The sequence below is a fragment of the Bos mutus genome, chromosome 6 (genome assembly GCF_027580195.1).
Source record: "Bos mutus isolate GX-2022 chromosome 6, NWIPB_WYAK_1.1, whole genome shotgun sequence".
In the NCBI taxonomy this organism is placed as follows: domain Eukaryota; kingdom Metazoa; phylum Chordata; class Mammalia; order Artiodactyla; family Bovidae; genus Bos; species Bos mutus.
Window position 1 is genome coordinate 67,617,298 of NC_091622.1, and position 17,072 is coordinate 67,634,369.

Below are 17,072 nucleotides of genomic sequence, written 5' to 3' on the forward strand. Positions count from 1 at the left end.
CTTGATTTCGGTCTCCTGTACAATGTCACGAATCTCTATCCATAGTTCATCAGGCACTCTGTCTATCAGATCTATTCCCTTAAATCTATTTCTCACTTCCACTGTATAGTCATAAGGGATTTGATTCAGGTCATACCTGAATGGTCTAGTGGTTTTCTCCACTTCTTATTTGGGAGGCCTCAGCCTCAAACAAAACACAGTTAAGCTACATGGTTAAGAGAAACAGGCAAAGTGACAGTGTATCATATGCTCCCAGTGGTGTACAAAAAGGGAGGAAAATGCAAACATATGCCTTTTTCTTCCTGTGCACAGACTGTCTCCAGGAGGATGGCAAAGAAAATGCTAACATTGGTCGCCTTCACTAAGGGGAACTCATAGGGGACAAGAGGGACTCTTTTTCACCTTTCAGATTTTTGGGTTTTGAATTTATAACCTTAAAAATACAATTTTAGTGGATTGAAAAATATGTAGCCTGTTTAAAAATAGAAATGAAATTTAAAATGAAAGTGATCACTGTCAAGGGTAATTTGAAGAAAGGTTTTCTTTCCCTTCTTTGTAGTAAGACAGATGCAACAATGTCATAGATTAAAATATCTAATTAGGACCCATTTTTTTGAGAAACAGTCATTGTAAGCTGGTAAACTTGGAGCTTCCCTGGTCGCTCAGCTGGTAAAGAATCTGCCTGCAATGTGGGAGATCTGGGTTCGATCCCTGGGTTGGGAAGATCCCCTGGAGAAGCGAAAGGCTACCCATTCCAGTATTCTGGCCTGGAGAATTCCATGGACTAAATGGTCCATGGAGTTGCAAAGAGTTGGACACTACTGAGTGACTTTCACTTTCACTTAAATTGTTAAACAGAAAAATTCCCCCTCCCTAATAATCAAATAGGGCTTCCCTGGTGGCTCAGAGGTTAAAACCATCTGCCTGCAATGCGGGAGACCTGGGTTCGATCCCTGGGTCTGGAAGACCCCTGGAGAAGGAAATGGCAACCCACTCCAGTATTCTTGCCTGGAGAATCCCATGGATGGAGGAGCCTGGTGGGCTACAGTCCACGGGGTCGCAAAGAGTCAGACGCGACTGAGCGACTTCACTTCACTAATAATCAAATAAATGAAAATCAAAATATGCTATAAATTTCATCATTAATTTGGTAAAACTTTTTAGAAAGAAATGCTTTTGGCAGCATTTCTGGAGGAAGTGGGAACTGCTATAACCTCTCAGGAAAGCACGACAAGTACTGACGCTTTAAAATCCTTTTGCCTGCTGATGCTGTAGTTGTACTTCTAAGAATCTTTTTAAGAATTATTTTAAGGAAATAATCAGAGATGTAGTGAGAGATTAATTGACAAAGAAAGATGTTCCTCACAGTGTTGAAAGCTTTCTAAATGGCCATCAGTAGGAAAATGATTGTTTATTTTTTGTTGTATATTTATCCAGTGGAAGAGTATATATATATATATAAACATGTTTTAGAAGAAAAATATTGATATGAAAAAAAGTTCCTGATATAATGTCCCACAAAAAGCAGATTATAATCCTTAATATGTGGCTTGATTTCATTTTTTTATGTAAAAATACTTCTGTATATATGCAGAAAATGACATAGGGGAAATATATAGGCGTATTAGCTGGGATCGTCTTATCTCAGTCCTAGGTGATCCTTAATTGCTTCTTTACAGTTCTGCATTCTTAAATTTCTGCAGTGAATAGGCTTTATATTTGTTTATTTCAAATTAAAAAAGTTGTTATTAAGATAATCATGTTAAAAAATTTAAGGCCTAACTATGGAATTAAAATCTGTGGGTTGTGGCGGGCCCTGCAGCCTGGTTCTCACATTCATCTGAGTGTTCTTTTTGAAGTGGGGAAGGACAGTCACATGGCAACCGTCCTGTGATGGTGTGGGTGGGGCTTACTGCTGGACGAGAGCCGTGGGGTGCTAAGAAGCGGGCTGGATCCTCTTCCTGGAATTCTTGCCCCAAGCAGTCAGAGGCTGCTGTATACGTTCTTAAAGGGTGGGTCTCTATTATATGTAATGTTGACGGAAATGTCCTGTGTCTAGAAAATGTCATATTCTGTGCAAAGGCGTTATATTGATGGCTCCAAAATGGAGTGCTGTGCTGCCATCTCAAAGCCGATTTCATAGGAATATGGAGAAAGGTCATATTCCTTCAGATCTGGCTCAATGAATTAGCAAACATTTACTAAGTGCCTCCAACGGACCAGGCAGATCCACAGCCCCCCAGCACCTCAGAGGCTGATGTGTGCATGAATGAACTGCCTGCAGAACTATAAAGCAGTGAGTCCAGGAATGCAATCTCAGTCACAGCTTCTTTTAGGACTGTGAGATTGAGAAAGTCAGTTTATGTATTGTGGGTTGACAGGCAGCATTTAAATGGATGGAACCTGCTTTAGAAAATTTCTTAACAAAAATGTTTCAGAAACTACCCTGACTTTAACTGTTTTCTAATGTCCTAGATCTGGCTGGTTAAATTAAATTAACATATTCTTGGTATTTCAGATGATTTCATGTTTTTTTCAGTTTTTGCTATACGAACCTTAACACAACCTAAAAATGCCTTCTTCTCTTCTACTGCTCTTCTCAAAGACCTAGCACTGGACTGAGATTTTCTGGACCTACATTCCACCTCCAGCTGTGCAAGTAACTAGCTGCGTGACCTTAAGCAAAGCATATTAACCTTGCCAAGACCTTAGTTTCTCATCAGTCTAGAAATTGAACCAGCATGCCCTCTGAGGTCCCTTCTGGCTCTAAATAACTATAAAGTGGTCATCCTATAAGCTTATTATTCTTTTCTTTTTTTTTTTTTTTAAGAAAATGGAAGAGGCTATTACTGCTTTCCTGTCTGATTGGGTTTCTTTCTCTGTCTCACAAACAGGAGCGACCTCGGCAGCAGGACTCCTTTACCTGCCCACGTGGGCAGCCGCTGTGTCTGGCTGTGTGCTTGCCCTCTTCACAGCATCCGTGTGGCCTCAAGTGCTTGGACACCTTATTAGCTCAGGCTCAAGCCCTGGAAAAGCCATGACCACTGCCATGATATTTTATATTCTAGAAGTATTTTTCTGTGCCTGGTGCACGGCTTTTAAATTTGTCCCAGGAGGTGTGTATGCTCGAGAAAGATCTGATGTGCTTTTGGGTGAGTACATTTGAAAGGTCTGGATTCAAGTCACTACTCAAACATTCCTTTCAGGACTGACTGGGATATGCACTTTACACGACTGATTAGAATAAATAGGATGATTTTGCCTTTCTTATTGAAACAGACTCTTTTGGTTAAAAAAAAAAAAACTAGAGGAATATCTAAATTACTATTTAAAAAGAAATTTCTTGGGACCATCCAAGCAGTCCAGTGGTTAAGACTCCCTACTTCCACTTCAGGGGGTGCAGATTCAATCCCTGGTTGGGACTTTTAAAAAATGAAAGTTAAAAAAAGAAAAAATTTCTTAGTTCATCGATGACATTCAGTAATATTTATTACTGCAAAGGCCCTGGAAGTAAATTTGTTGTTGTGTAGTTGCTGAGTCATGTCTCACTCCTTTGCAACCCCATGGACTGTACTCCTCCGCCCATGGGATTCTCTAGGCAAGAGTACTGACGTGAATTGCCATTTCCTTCTCCAGGGGATCGTCCGGGCCCAGCAATTGAGCCCAAGTCTCTTGCTTGGCAGATGACTTCTTTACCACTGAGCCACTTGGGAAGCCATTGGAAATAAATAGCTGTGAAAAAACCAAGTTTAAACCATAATAAGGTGTAAAAGAGGTCCATGAAACACTGTATTATATGATATGTAAGGAAAACAATATGCACATGGTGCTCACATGCTATTTTGATGGTAGGCTTGTAAATATGTATATAGGAAGTATGTTTTTTTGGTTCTCCTGAATTTTATATGGTTTTTATTTACCCTCTTTTTACCAGTAAAATAGATTTTGCATATGTGAATCTTAGTGTAAATGATAAATGATAAGTAAAATGTAAATGATAAAATCATAGAGTATATATCTTCCATTTCAATTATTATGACCTTACATACCAAAATTAAAATTTCATAGGCTTAGCTCAGTTTAACATTTCAGAAACTGTCTTCTGGCTGTAATGAAATTACTGATATGTACCAAGCAGACACAGATCAAATGTTGCCTGTCATTTTAGTTTTAAGTAAAACATGTCCAATGCCTCCAAGATAAAATCTTTGAAAAATTGAGGAGATAAAACATATTTTAATAAGGGATTCACTGGTGGCTTAGATGGTAAAGAATCTTCCCTCAATGCCAGAGACCTGGGTTCGATCCCTGGGTCAGGAAGATAAACCCTGGAAAAGGAAATGGCAACCAACTCTAGTATTCTTGCCTGGAGAATTCCATGGACAGAGGAGCCTGGTGGGCTACAGTCCATGGGCTGTTCAACAAAGAGTTGGACATGACTGAGCAACTAACACTCAGTTCTTTGTTCACACATTTTTCTACTTGTTCATTTATTCATTAAAAAATTATCACGCACCTACTGTGGTCCAGGCCTAGTGCTAGGTACCGGAGACTTAAGAGACAGAATCCTGCCCACCTGGAGCTTCTGTGTTGTGGGGGAAACACCACACCTCACATTAGACAAATACTTAGGGAGTTATGGCGGGGCGGATGCTACACAGGAGTCTGGGCTTCTACTTGTGCTCATCTGTCAGTCCTCCTTGTGCCCGTGGAATATATCCAACCACTCTGTGCATTTGCACATAAACTTTCTTCTCTGTGAGCTAGACATCTGCCAGGACAGGCCGGTTTGGATGAGGTATATTTTAAAGCAACTTTTGAGGATTTGCTATTTCTGGTAGATATCAAAGCTGCAACCCAGGCAGAGACATACACTGCTGCATTTCCTCTGCGATAGTCTTGGCTTTGCGAACTTGTGTTTCTTCTGATTTCTTTCAGGTGTGTGTACTCTGTCCTGCTCTATCTTCCTGTCCAATGCCCTGCTTTTTTTCTTACTCCAGCTTGCTTGGGGGTCTGCCATGTGGAGCAATGGAACAAAAGTAAGAGCCGTTCTAAACATACGTTTGTTTCTTAGAATGTTATGAGCGACAGGCGTTTTGAGTTCCTTCTCACTACTTATGGAATTGCAGAAATCGTGCTTTATTACAGCTTCAAATAACTAAGAATTCTTTTTAGTAATAGTGACATTATGTTGATAAGGCCGCAGAAACTGAGGAACATCGGTAAAGTTCAGAGTAGCTTTGAATAACCATTGTAAAGAATCTATTAGATCAGAAATTAGTTATAAATGTATTGTCTAGGTTTCTCCTGCTGTTTCCTACTAATTGCACGTGACTTTTTTTTAGCCTTCCACCTAAGCATCTTTTACCAGACATTCCCCAATTTATATATTGTTCACTTACACCTCTGTTTCTAATTCTCATTATATACAATGTTACAAGTATGCAGACTTCATGTGTAAGCTACATAGAAATGCATCCCCGTTGAGCTCGTCTTTCTTGGCCCAGTGTGAGCTCCAGCGCGCATCCTCTGCTTGGACACACAATCCAGGCCATGAATGCTGCCATATTAAGAACCTCTTATTCTTAATACTCTTCATATTAAGTATCCTCTTCTTGTGCTCCTCAACTCGGTGCATATGGTCCCTTTGGTGGAGAAGACCAAGTCCCTGAGGCAGTCCAGAAGATGACTTTCTTTTTGTCCCACCCTTCCCTGGACAATCAATAGTCAGTGACCAACACTACGACCAACCTAATATTGGTATTTCCTAGGAAATACTCAGGAAATTGTAAGAAGCCCCTTACCAAGAAAGATTGGGGTCTTTTAATGTACAGCTTAATTTCTAGAACCCTTCCTGATTTCTTTTGATTATCCTAATAATTAAAAGTAATATTGGAGTAATTGCTTAGGTACTGAGATAACTCAGTAACTGAATTTTCAGGATATATCCATTTAAATGGAATTTAGGCTTCTGGAATTTGCTACTGGAAATAGTTTTAGATCAAAATGTAATATATTCATCTTTCTTTTTTGACAGGGACTGTGATGGTAATTATTGGGCTGAATATGTTATTGGGTCAGAAGAAAAGAGTTGATTTTCATTTTCAAACAAAAAACAGTCCTAAAGTCCTTTTCAGAGAGAGTGAAAAATACGTGAAACTTTGTGAGTATAGTTTTGTTTTATTTTTAAAAGCATTTTATTATAAATATAAATTTTCAAACATGTGAGCTTAAAAAATATAATGAACCCGCAGGTACCCTTTAACCCAGTTCCAACAATTATTAACATTTTGCCCATGTTGTTCATACCTTTTTTTTTAATGAAATACTTTAAAAGAGATCTCTGATTATTGAATCATTTCAACCATAAATACTCTGTGTTAGTTTTGTTTCACTTCTAACGTAGATTTAACTAGGATTTCCAGAATATTTGTTGAAATAGAGACTATTTATTTTGTTTCTTGTTCTCCTTTTTTTGGAAATTAAATATGTTAGTATTTGGAATACTGATGAGAAGAAACAAATATCAAATTAGTTTACTATTCAGTCTGACTCATCTCAGAATATACTAGATTAAATAAAAATGTTTATGGAATGTATAACATTTGCAGATACTGTCTTAGCACACACCCATCCATACTCAGTCATGTCTCTTTGAGACCCCATGGACTGTAACCTGCTAGGTTCCTCTGTCCACAGGATTTCCCAGGCAAGAATACTGGAATGGGTGGCCATACCCTCCTTCAGGTATCTTCCCGGCCCAGGGATTGAACTGGAGTCCCCTGCGTTTCTTGTGTCTTCTGCGTTGCAGGTGGATTCTTTATTGCCACCAGAGAAGCCCCAATATACTGCATTATTGTTGCCGTTTAGTCGCTAAGTCATGTTTGACTTTGTGATCCCATGGACTGCAGTGCTCCAGGCTTCCCTGTCCTTCACTGTCTCCCAGAGTTGGCTCAAACTCGTGTCCATTGAGTCGGTGATACTATCCAACCATCTTATCTGTGTCACCCCCTTCTCCTCCTGCTCTCAACTTTTCCCAGCATCAGGGTTTTTTTTTTCCCAATGAATCAGTTTTTCGTATCAGCTTCATTGGAGCTTCAGTTTCAGCATCTGTCCTTCCAGTGAATATTCAGGGTTGATTTCTTTTAGAATTGACTGGTTTGATCTCCTTGCACTCCAAGGGACTTTTAAAAGTCTTCTCTAGCACCATTAGTTTGAAAGCATCAATTCTTTGGCATTCAGTCTTGGATTCTAAAAATTTTAATATAAGAAATATCTTGGGCTTGATTCTGCAGGGTGTTTTTGCAATGGTTCCTGCTCATGGAGAATTGTTTTCTTGTATATATTTATGATTTTATTTTATTTATTTATTTTATTTTCATGGTTCTTGGAATGTTTTTAGCAAAGCTTCTTTGATGTCTGAGGTTAAAGTATGGGTTATATATGCATGTCAAACATGAAAATTAACCCACGAAATAGACATTTCCCCTTTACATAAAATCCATGGCTAATAAATTCAATAATTTCATTAAAACTATTAAAAATACGCTTCAGTTCAGTTCAGTTAGTCACTTAGTCATGTCCGACTCTTTGTGACCCCATGAATCGCAGCACGCCAGGCCTCCCTGTCCATCACCAACTCCCGGAGTTCACTCAAACTCACATCCATCGAGTCGGTGATGCCATCCAGCCATCTCATCCTCATCCCCTTCTCCTCCTGCCCCTAATCCCTCCCAGCATCAGAGTCTTTTCCAACGAGTCAACTCTTCTCATGAGGTGGCCAAAGTACTGGACTTTCAGCTTCAGCATCATTCCGTCCAAAGAACACCCAGGACTGATCTCCTTCAGAATGGACTGGTTGGATTTTCTTGCAGTCCAAGGGACTCTCAAGAGTCTTCTTCAACACCACAGTTCAAAAGCATCAATTCTTCAGTGCTCAGCTTTCTTCACAGTCCAACTCTCACATCCATACGTGACCACTGGAAAAACCATAGCCTTGACTAGACGGACCTTTGTTGGCAAAGTAATGTCTCAATTTCTTCAAAACAATTATTTTCTGTTTTTTGTTCAGTTTTGTGGCTGCTTGTTGGTGTGGGATTGTTGGGATTAGGACTACGGCATAAAACCTATGAGAAGAAATTGGGCAAAGGGGTAAGTAATTAAAAATTTTGATATAGAATTTTAAATGATGCCTATGTATATGCATGCATTTGTACACTTCACTATTATGATTGAACCCTAGGCCTGGGTCTGAGGACGTCAGGACTCTGGATTCCACATTCTTAACCTTTAGGTTGGGCTTCCCCATTGGCTGAGTGGTAAAGAATCCTCCTGCAATGCAGGAGACAAGTATTCGATTCCTGGGTTGGGAAGATCCTCTGGAGAAGGAAATGACAATGCACTCCAGTATTCTTGCCTGGATAATCCCATGGACAGAGGAGCCTGGTGGTTATAATCCATGGAGTCACAAAGAGTTGGACACAACTGAGCAGACTAATCAACAACAAAAACAGCAACAGCAAACCGTTAGATCACAGGCTGATAACATAGTGGAACTAATTTATGAAGTTAGGTTCCTGGGACAGGATAGACCCATATATTAGACTTAAACTCATCATGATTTGTTATATAAAGTTATTGTTGTCATTCAATGACTTAACATATCCAAACTATGAATAAAAAACTATTTTATAGTGGGCTTCTTTGTAGTGTTTGGTACATATTTCTGAAGGCAACATATATGATTCTTTGAGAAAAATCTTAAAGCTAATTCTAGATTTTGTGGATTATGCTCGGTATTGATGGGTCATGGAAGTTTTCTGTCTCTTCCTTTCCTCTCTTGTCTATAGTTTGATGTTTTATTGTCCTTTACTCTTATAGGCAGATGGGCAGAAGCAAGAGTAAGTCATTGCAATGTGATGCTTTCCATCTGCTCTGATTAAAAGTTTGATATGTTTCATAATGCAGTTAGAATTATAGTTTGGCAGAAACAGCATTTGAGGGTTAACTTTGAATTTTAGCAATCTGAGTTATCAGGCAAATTTTCCCATTAATTAAAAAGCTATAGTGTGGATGAAGCACATGCTCTTTTATTTAGCTTTGTAAGTCCAGCATCTCACAGAGTACTTGGTACATACTCAGAACTCAGTAACTATTCCTTAAAAAGTAAATAGTTCATTACATGGTCTCTTTCTTTTGCCCTTCAATTGTTAATTTTATTATTGTAACAAGATGTCAATTAGAAGAAGATCCCCCATGTCAGCAAAGGGTTCTTTTAAAAAGGAATCATTTCATTTAGATTTAATACCTTTTTTTTTATTAGTTCATTCATTGATTAATTCATGATTAATTCATATCAAATAACATGAAGTTATTTGATAAATGCTTATTGAATGTCTCTTGTGTGCCTGCTATCGGGGATATGAGGTAAACTAGTTGGACAAGATTCCTGCCGTCATGGTAATGTAAACTCATGGAGTTTACATTCTAATTAGGGAGAGAGACGGTCTTCAGAGGAAGGAGTAAATAAAGACTATCACTTTAGATCAGGTGGCTCTGAAGCATGTAAGATGATGGAGTAGAGAGTAACTGGTCTGGGTGGTTAGAGAAGGCTGCTCTGAGGACGTGACGTTTGAGTTGAGATAAGAGAGCTAGGAGTAATGGATTCAGGTAGAAGGAACACAAGTAAAGAATGGAAAGGAAACAGACTTGAAGTGTTTGAAGGGCATCAGAGTGGGCAGTGTGGCTGAATCTTGGCGAGCAAAGGGAAGCATGGCAGGAGATGAGGATGGGGACACAAGTGAGATCACATCATAGGGCCTATGGAGCACAGGAAGGAATTCTGATGTTAGTTTTTTTTGCAGTGGAAGCCACCTGAATATTTCAAGCATTCGCACAAAGAGATATGATATGATATGATATATATGTATATGTGTTGTGTGTGTGTATGTGTGCTAAGTCAATTCAGTTGCGTCAGACTCTTTGTGACCCTATAGACTATAGTCCACCAGGCTCCCATGTCCATGGGATTCTCCTGGCAAGAATGCTGGAGTATTGCCGTGCCCACCTCCAGGGAATCTTCCTGACCCAGCATCTCTTACATCTCCTGCATTGGTAGGCAGGTTTCTTTACCACTGGCACCACCTTGGAAGCCTATATTTATCAATTTGGCTGCTTTGTAAAGAATGGATTGACGGATTGTAGAGTGGAAGCAGGGAGATAGGTTATGAGGCTTTTTCTGGTGTCCAGGAGAAAGGCCCTGGAATTTTGGATGGGTGCCATGGTACTGGAATTGGAGAGGAGTGGATAGACTTAGAATATATTTTGAAAGTAGAGCTGATAGGATTTGCTGATGGATTAGATGTAGATGGATAAAGGGAAGGGAAGAATAGAGGATGACTTCTATGCTTTTGGCTTGAGCAACTGGATGGAGTGTGGCAACATTTACTGGCATGGGAATAATGAAGGAATAACAGGTTTTGGAGTGATGAAAGCCAGAGTGAATCATAGGTATGTAGTGATGTGAAAAAGTATAACTTTTTATGAATGTAATCATGCCTCTGGAAGTCTCTGCTGATGGTTCCATTCTCTTTATAGGACATTGCTAAATGGAGTCCTCTTTCCTGTATAGACATGAGAGGCCTGCTGTGGCACACCGAGCTGCCTAGATGTGGTAGCTCTCCTCTGCCAAGAGGTGGCATTCACTCTTCTCTCAACCTGAATTTTTATGTTCCACTTTGTTTCTCTCAGCTGTGGCGGTATAGTTGGTCTAATCTGGCCATACTCTTTCATGGGATCCATGCTGTTGGTCAGCTGGAGTTAGTTTGAAATAGTTGGGGTTGGGTACCACATTCTTTGACTGGGCCCATGGACTCAAAAGAGGAATTTTCAGAGGGTGCTGTGCTCTTGAACCTCAGCCTTGCCAGTGTGGAATTGGCAGGCAACTCTGCAAAAATGGTAAAGGACTCTGTGTATCCTTCTGTGACCCCTTTCTTCTCTAATACAAGGGTAACCCCAACCCTAAATCATTCATTAGGGCTGAGTAGTACTACAGCATATGTATGATCTTTTTTTTTTTCATTCATTTTCTTATTTTTCCTACTGAAACAACAGCCAGGTTGTTTCTAATTTTTTTCTGCTATAAATATCTCTTTCCCAACATTCCTCCTAACTTCCAAGCCTAACCTAGAAACTCACAAATTTATTATGATAATCAGTTCAGTTCAGTTCAGTCACTCAGTTGTGTCCAGTTCTTTGTGACCCCATGAATCGCAGCATGCCATGCCTCCCTGCCCATCACCAACTCCCAGAGTCAATCCAAACTCATGTCCATTGAGTCGGTGATGCCATCCAGCCATCTCATCCTCAGTCGTCCCCTTCTCCTCCTGCCCCCAATCCCTCCCAGCATCAGAGTCTTTTCCAATGAGTCAACTCTTTGCATTAGGTAGCCAAAGTACTGGAGTTTCAGCTTCAACATCCGTCCTTCCAATGAACACCCGAGACTGATCTCCTTTAGGATGGACTGGTTGGATCTCCTTGCAGTCCAAGGGACTCTCAAGAGTCTTCTCCAACACCACAGTTCAAAAGCATCAATTCTTTGGTGCTCAGCTTTCTTCACAGTCCAACTCTCACATCCATACATGACCACTGGAAAAACTATAGCCTTGATTAGACAGACCTTTGTTGGCAAAGGAATGTCTCTGCTTTTGAATATGCTATCTAGGTTGGTCATAACTTTCCTTCCAAGGAGTAAGCGTCTTTTAATTTCATGGCTGCAGTCACCATCTGCAGTGATTTTGGAGCCCCAAAAAATAAAGTCTGACACTGTTTCCACTGTTTCCCCATCTACTTCCCATGAAGTGATGGGACCAGATGCCATCTTAATTTTCTGAATGTTGAGCTTTAAGCCAACTTTTTCACTCTTATTTTTCACTTTCATCAAGAAGCTGTTTAGTTCTTCTTCACTTTCTGCCATAAGGGTGGTGTCATCTGCATATCTGAAGTTATTGATATTTCTCCCGGCAATCTTGATTCCAGCTTGTGCTTCCTCCAGCCCAGCGTTTCTCATGATGTACTCTGCATAGAAGTTAAATAATCAGGGTTACAATATATAGCCTTGACGTACTTCTTTTCCTATTTGGAACCGGTCTGTTGTTCCATGTCCAGTTCTAACTGTTGCTTCCTGACCTGCATATAAGTTTCTCAAGAGGCAGGTCAGGTGGTCTGATATTCCCATCTCTTTCAGAATTTTCCACAGTTTATTGTGATCCACACAGTCAAAGGCTTTGGCATAGTCAATAAAGCAGAAATAGATGTTTTTCTGGAACTCTCTTGCTTTTTCCATGATCCAGCGGATGCTGGCAATTTGATCTCTGGTTCCTCTGCCTTTCCTAAAACCAGCTTGAATACCTGCAAGTTCATGGTTCACATATTGCTGAAGCCTGGTTTGGAGAATTTTGAGCATTACTTTACTATCGTGTGAGATGAGTACAATTGTGCAGTAGTTTGAGCATTCTTTGGCATTGCCTTTCTTTGGGATTGGAATGAAAACTGACCTTTTCCAGTCCTGTGGCCACTGTTGAGTTTTCCAAATTTGCTGGCATATTGAGTGCAGCACTTTCGCAGCATCATCTTTCGGGATTTGAAATACCAACTAGCAAATATCTCCTTATGATTATGCATTGCGTGTTAGTCGCTCAGTCATGTCCGACTCATTGCAACCTCACAGACTATAGCCCTCCAGCTCCTCTGTTCATGGAATTCTCCTGGCAAGAATACTGGAGTGGGTAGCCATTCCCTTCTCCAGAGTATCTTCCCAACTTAGGGATCGAACACAGATCTCCTACATTGCAGGTGGATTCTTTACCATCTGAGCCACCAGGGAAGCCCTGATTATGCATTAGCTGTGGGAAAATGCTGGAAAATTCCTTTGCTGAAAAATGAATTTTGGTAGAGAGAGGTGGAAAAGTGGTTCACTGAAACTGCCATTGTTCAGTCTTCCTAAATTATCATTAAAACAATTCCTCAGGCACCAGCCACAGAGGTCTCTGCTGCCATCTGGCCTTTCAGGTTTGGCTTTGACAATGATGGATGGTCTAGTCTAGAAAGATCAGCTCAACTACTCAATCAAACGGGTAAGTTGTACTGAAATTAATTTCAGGCTTTGAGAAACTATTATTGTTACTTTCATTTTGTGCAAGATCATAAGTAATCGGAGGAGGATTTGCTGGGTCTTAGACTAATCTCTTAAAAAGGCTTTACTTTGATGGGTGGCTACCACCAGGTAGGATGGGAGGATGAAGCTTCTGTAACCACATCTGTGTTTGCTTGAAAGCAATTAAATAGTGATTCTGGGACAAGGTCTCATTCCGGGTGTCTGCAGGAGAGTCTTGTCATGCCTTTGCTCTTGGAAATGCCCCTGCTGGGGGCTCCTGTCCCTTGGTAACCTGCTGCTGAGGACCAGAAAACCGTCAGATTAAAAGGCAGAATGGGGTGCAGTGATGCTTATTTGCAAAGCAAATTGCTGTCAAGAGACTGAGGGCCAGTTTTACTTGTTTTCATTCCCTGAGGCACTCATCTTTGGATGCTGCTGCTAAGTCGCTTTAGTCCTGTCTTTAGTCGCTTTAGACTCTGTGCGACCCCATAGACGGCAGCCCACCAGGCTCCCCCGTCCCTGGGATTCTCCAGGCAAGAACACTGGAGTGGGTTGCCATTTCCTTCTCCAATGCATGAAAGTGAAAAGTGAAAGTGAAGTCGCTCAGTCATGTCCGACTCTTGGCGACCCCATAGGCTGCAGCCTACCAGGCTTCTCCACCCATGGAATTTTCCAGGCAAGCATACTAGAGTGGGTTGCCATTGCCTTCTCCGATCTTTGGATGAAGCCTCCTTTAAAATATATGGGTGTTTGGCTCTTAGATCAACTAGAGGTCTCTTGCGTGGAGTTATTCCTAAAGATAAGCTTGTCTTCTGAGAAATAGCTGAGGGTTTGTATGATTCTAATGCCGTTAAGAAATTTATTGGGCCCTTAATCATTTAGTACTGATTACAGGCTTCTGCAGCACATCCAACCAGGCTATCTGAATCAATTCACCTCTGTGTCAGTACCATGGAAGTGTTTGCCCAGAATAAAACACTATTGTATACTATATTGTTTCCGAACATAAATTAGATATTTGAGAAAGGCATTAAGCATATTTGAAATTTTGGAAAAGATGTGAATATTTGAAAATTTAGCAAAGTTATGTTTTGATCTTTCCCCCCATTTCCACAAGGTGTCCCATGCATTCTAAATATGGTAAGTATGTTTTTAGCTCAGATTTGAGCCAGTTCACCTTAGTAACTCATTAGGAATTACTTGGTTTTTTGATCTATGACTAAAGGTTTGGGACTACAAGAATCAAGTTTTGATAACTGTTTTTACATTGCTGTGGTTAATCACCACGTCCATTTTTTCCCTGCTGAACAGGGGCAGATTTCATAACAATTTTGGAGAGTGATGCTTCTAAGCCCTATATTGGAAACAATGATTTGACCATGTGGTTAGGGGAGAAGTTGGGTTTCTACACCGACTTTGGTCCGAGTGCACGGGATCACACTTGGGGGTGAGTGTACCTTGAGAATGAATCCTGCACGTATAAAAGACTAGTCAGCATAAGCTTGGAGTGGACAGTTGATATTGTTATGCCTTATCCCTAGGAGTATGTCCCAGTGATTCTTCTTGGGGGATGAGGAGGTGCTGAAGATAGGCATATTCCATCATTGTTTCAGTAGCCTCTCTGTTGCTGGATATTTTCAGTTCTTCACTATTATAAACCATTCCATGTAGGAGCTGAGGTTACAGCACTAAACGTGTCTGCCCCACATGCTGTCCTCATGGAGCTTACATTCCCATGTGATGAGACAGAAAATAATCATGTACACACAGAAATATATAAGATAATTTGAGATAGTGGTGAGTGCTGTGTAGAAAAGGAGAGTGGCAGGGTAGGCAGGGCAGTGGGCGATGCTGCTGAAGGCAGCGTGGTCAGGAGGGGTCTCTCTGCCCACCCCATGATGGGGAGGACTAGCACCAGCTGTGGGAGGAGCCAGTGTGGACTCGAGGCAGATCACGTGTGGTGTGCCTGAGCACGGGGGTTAGGGGGAACTAGTTAAAAAGGAGGTCAGGAGTAGGCCCTTGGTCTTATAGGGTCCATAAGCCATGCTTAGCACTGACTTAACTCAGTTTTGATGGAAAACCACTGGAGGATTTTAAACATGGAAGCGGTCTGATCTGGTATACGTGTGTGGAAGATCATTCCAGCTGTTCCTAGACGAACAGATTTTTGGGGGCAAGAGTGGGAGCAGGGAGACAGGTGATGAAGTAGAGGTGCTAACACAGGTGAGAAATGACGATGGGACCTGTGGAGATGGAGAAGAGGGCACACTCAGGAGCTCTTTCGGAGCAGAGCTGACAGGAATTCCTGATTTGGGGGGTTTGGGGGGGTTTGTGTTTGATTTTTTTTTTTTTTTGGTCAAGCTTGTGAGATCTTAGTTCCCTGACTAGAGATCAAACCCAGACCTATAGCAGTGAGAGAACCATGTCCTAACGCTGGACCATCAGGGAATTCCCAGGGCTTCCTGGTGGTTTAGATGTCAGGAAGTGACAAGGACAGCACCTGGGTTTTTTTACCTGAGTCCCTGATACGAGATGATGCCATTTAATGGGACAGGAATGACCAGGTGAACAGCAGGATTGTGCTAAGTTCGAGATGCCCTGGGACAGTCAAGTGATGTCCAGTAGGCAGTTGTGGGCAGCTTGGAGGGCCGAGTTGGACAGCAGAAGCTGGGCAGGTGCATTCAGGATCATCACTGTAGAGATGGTTCTGTGAGAGAAACTTCACGAGGGGCCACACAGACTGTGTGTGAAGCTGGGGAAGAGAAGCCGGCTGAGGTCTGAGCTCTGGTTGCCCTTTCCATGTGTATTTCTCTGACTTAGAGTGAGGTGGGACATGTTTTCCTATCTTTATCGGACCATTTGTAATTTCTAATTTTGTGAATTGTTGCTCTGAGTCCTGGCTGGCAGGATTGTGCATTCCTATACGTGTTGATTAACATTAGAATTGTTTATGCGGATCAGTTGCCAGAGGAATAATGCAAGTAAGATGGAGTGTGTCCATTTGTGTGGCCCTAATCCCGCCCTTTTCGTGTCTCCAGGGCACTTATGAGACAGAGTTGACAGTGTTGTGCCTGGTGGCACAGTGAGACATGCTGAATGGTCCTCTTGCAGTGACTCGTTCTACAGAAGGTCCCATCCATCTTCACCATACTGTTGTTCTCAATGCCCCTCGTGAAATGCTTGAAGTGTGAGCATCCCTAAGAACACATATTCTTAGTTCTGTTGGCATGAGGTGGTGGGACCAATAGTGATGCACACGTTTCTTTCCATTCAAATGCAGGATTATGGTTTTGTCAAGATACCCAATTGTGAAATCGGAGCATCACCTTCTTCCGTCGCCAGAGGGCGAGATTGCACCAGCCATCACGCTGACTGTCAACGTTTCCAACAAACCGGTGGATTTTGTTGTGACCCACTTTGGCAATCACGAGTGGGTTTCTTTGGTTTTTCTCGTAGTGCACAAATGCCAAAAAATATTATTAACACATTACATTGATTTCCATGCATTGACCATTCTTATTATTATTTTTTTAATTATTAGTCTCAGAGTGGTTTTCTGGGTTTGTTTTTGGTTTTTTTTTTTTTTTTTTTTTGGTTTTAAAAATCAGGCAGACAAGAAGTTCCCTAATGGCCTAATGGTTAGGATTCCGGACTTTCACCTCTGGGGCCTGAGTTCAGTCCCTGGTCTGGGAACTGAGATCTCACAAGTTTGCACGGTGTGGCCAAAAAAAAAAAAAAAAAAAAAATCAGGCACAGAAACGTTTGAGATGCCTGCAGTCCTTAACGGTGTACAAGACAGCGGTGATGGCCATGTTAGCCAGCAGTGACTGAGCAGGCACTGTGCTAAGCGCACTGTTGTATTTAATCTACATATTGTATAACAGTACATAGTCCCGTTTAACAGAGAAACTAAACTGAG

The 17,072-nt window shown here is 41.2% G+C and overlaps 1 protein-coding gene across 1 annotated transcript in view; it reads left to right on the top strand.

The window, feature by feature from the left end:
• The window catches only part of CWH43 (cell wall biogenesis 43 C-terminal homolog), a 49,352-nt gene that overhangs the window by 13,717 nt on the left and 18,563 nt on the right, over positions 1–17,072 (top strand). The window contains exons 6-11 of the mRNA XM_005897625.3: positions 2,895–3,152; positions 6,038–6,163; positions 8,072–8,151; positions 13,028–13,133; positions 14,465–14,600; positions 16,434–16,583. Of these exons, the coding sequence (XP_005897687.2) occupies positions 2,895–3,152; positions 6,038–6,163; positions 8,072–8,151; positions 13,028–13,133; positions 14,465–14,600; positions 16,434–16,583 (856 nt within the window). The remainder of the gene's footprint in view (positions 1–2,894; positions 3,153–6,037; positions 6,164–8,071; positions 8,152–13,027; positions 13,134–14,464; positions 14,601–16,433; positions 16,584–17,072) is intronic.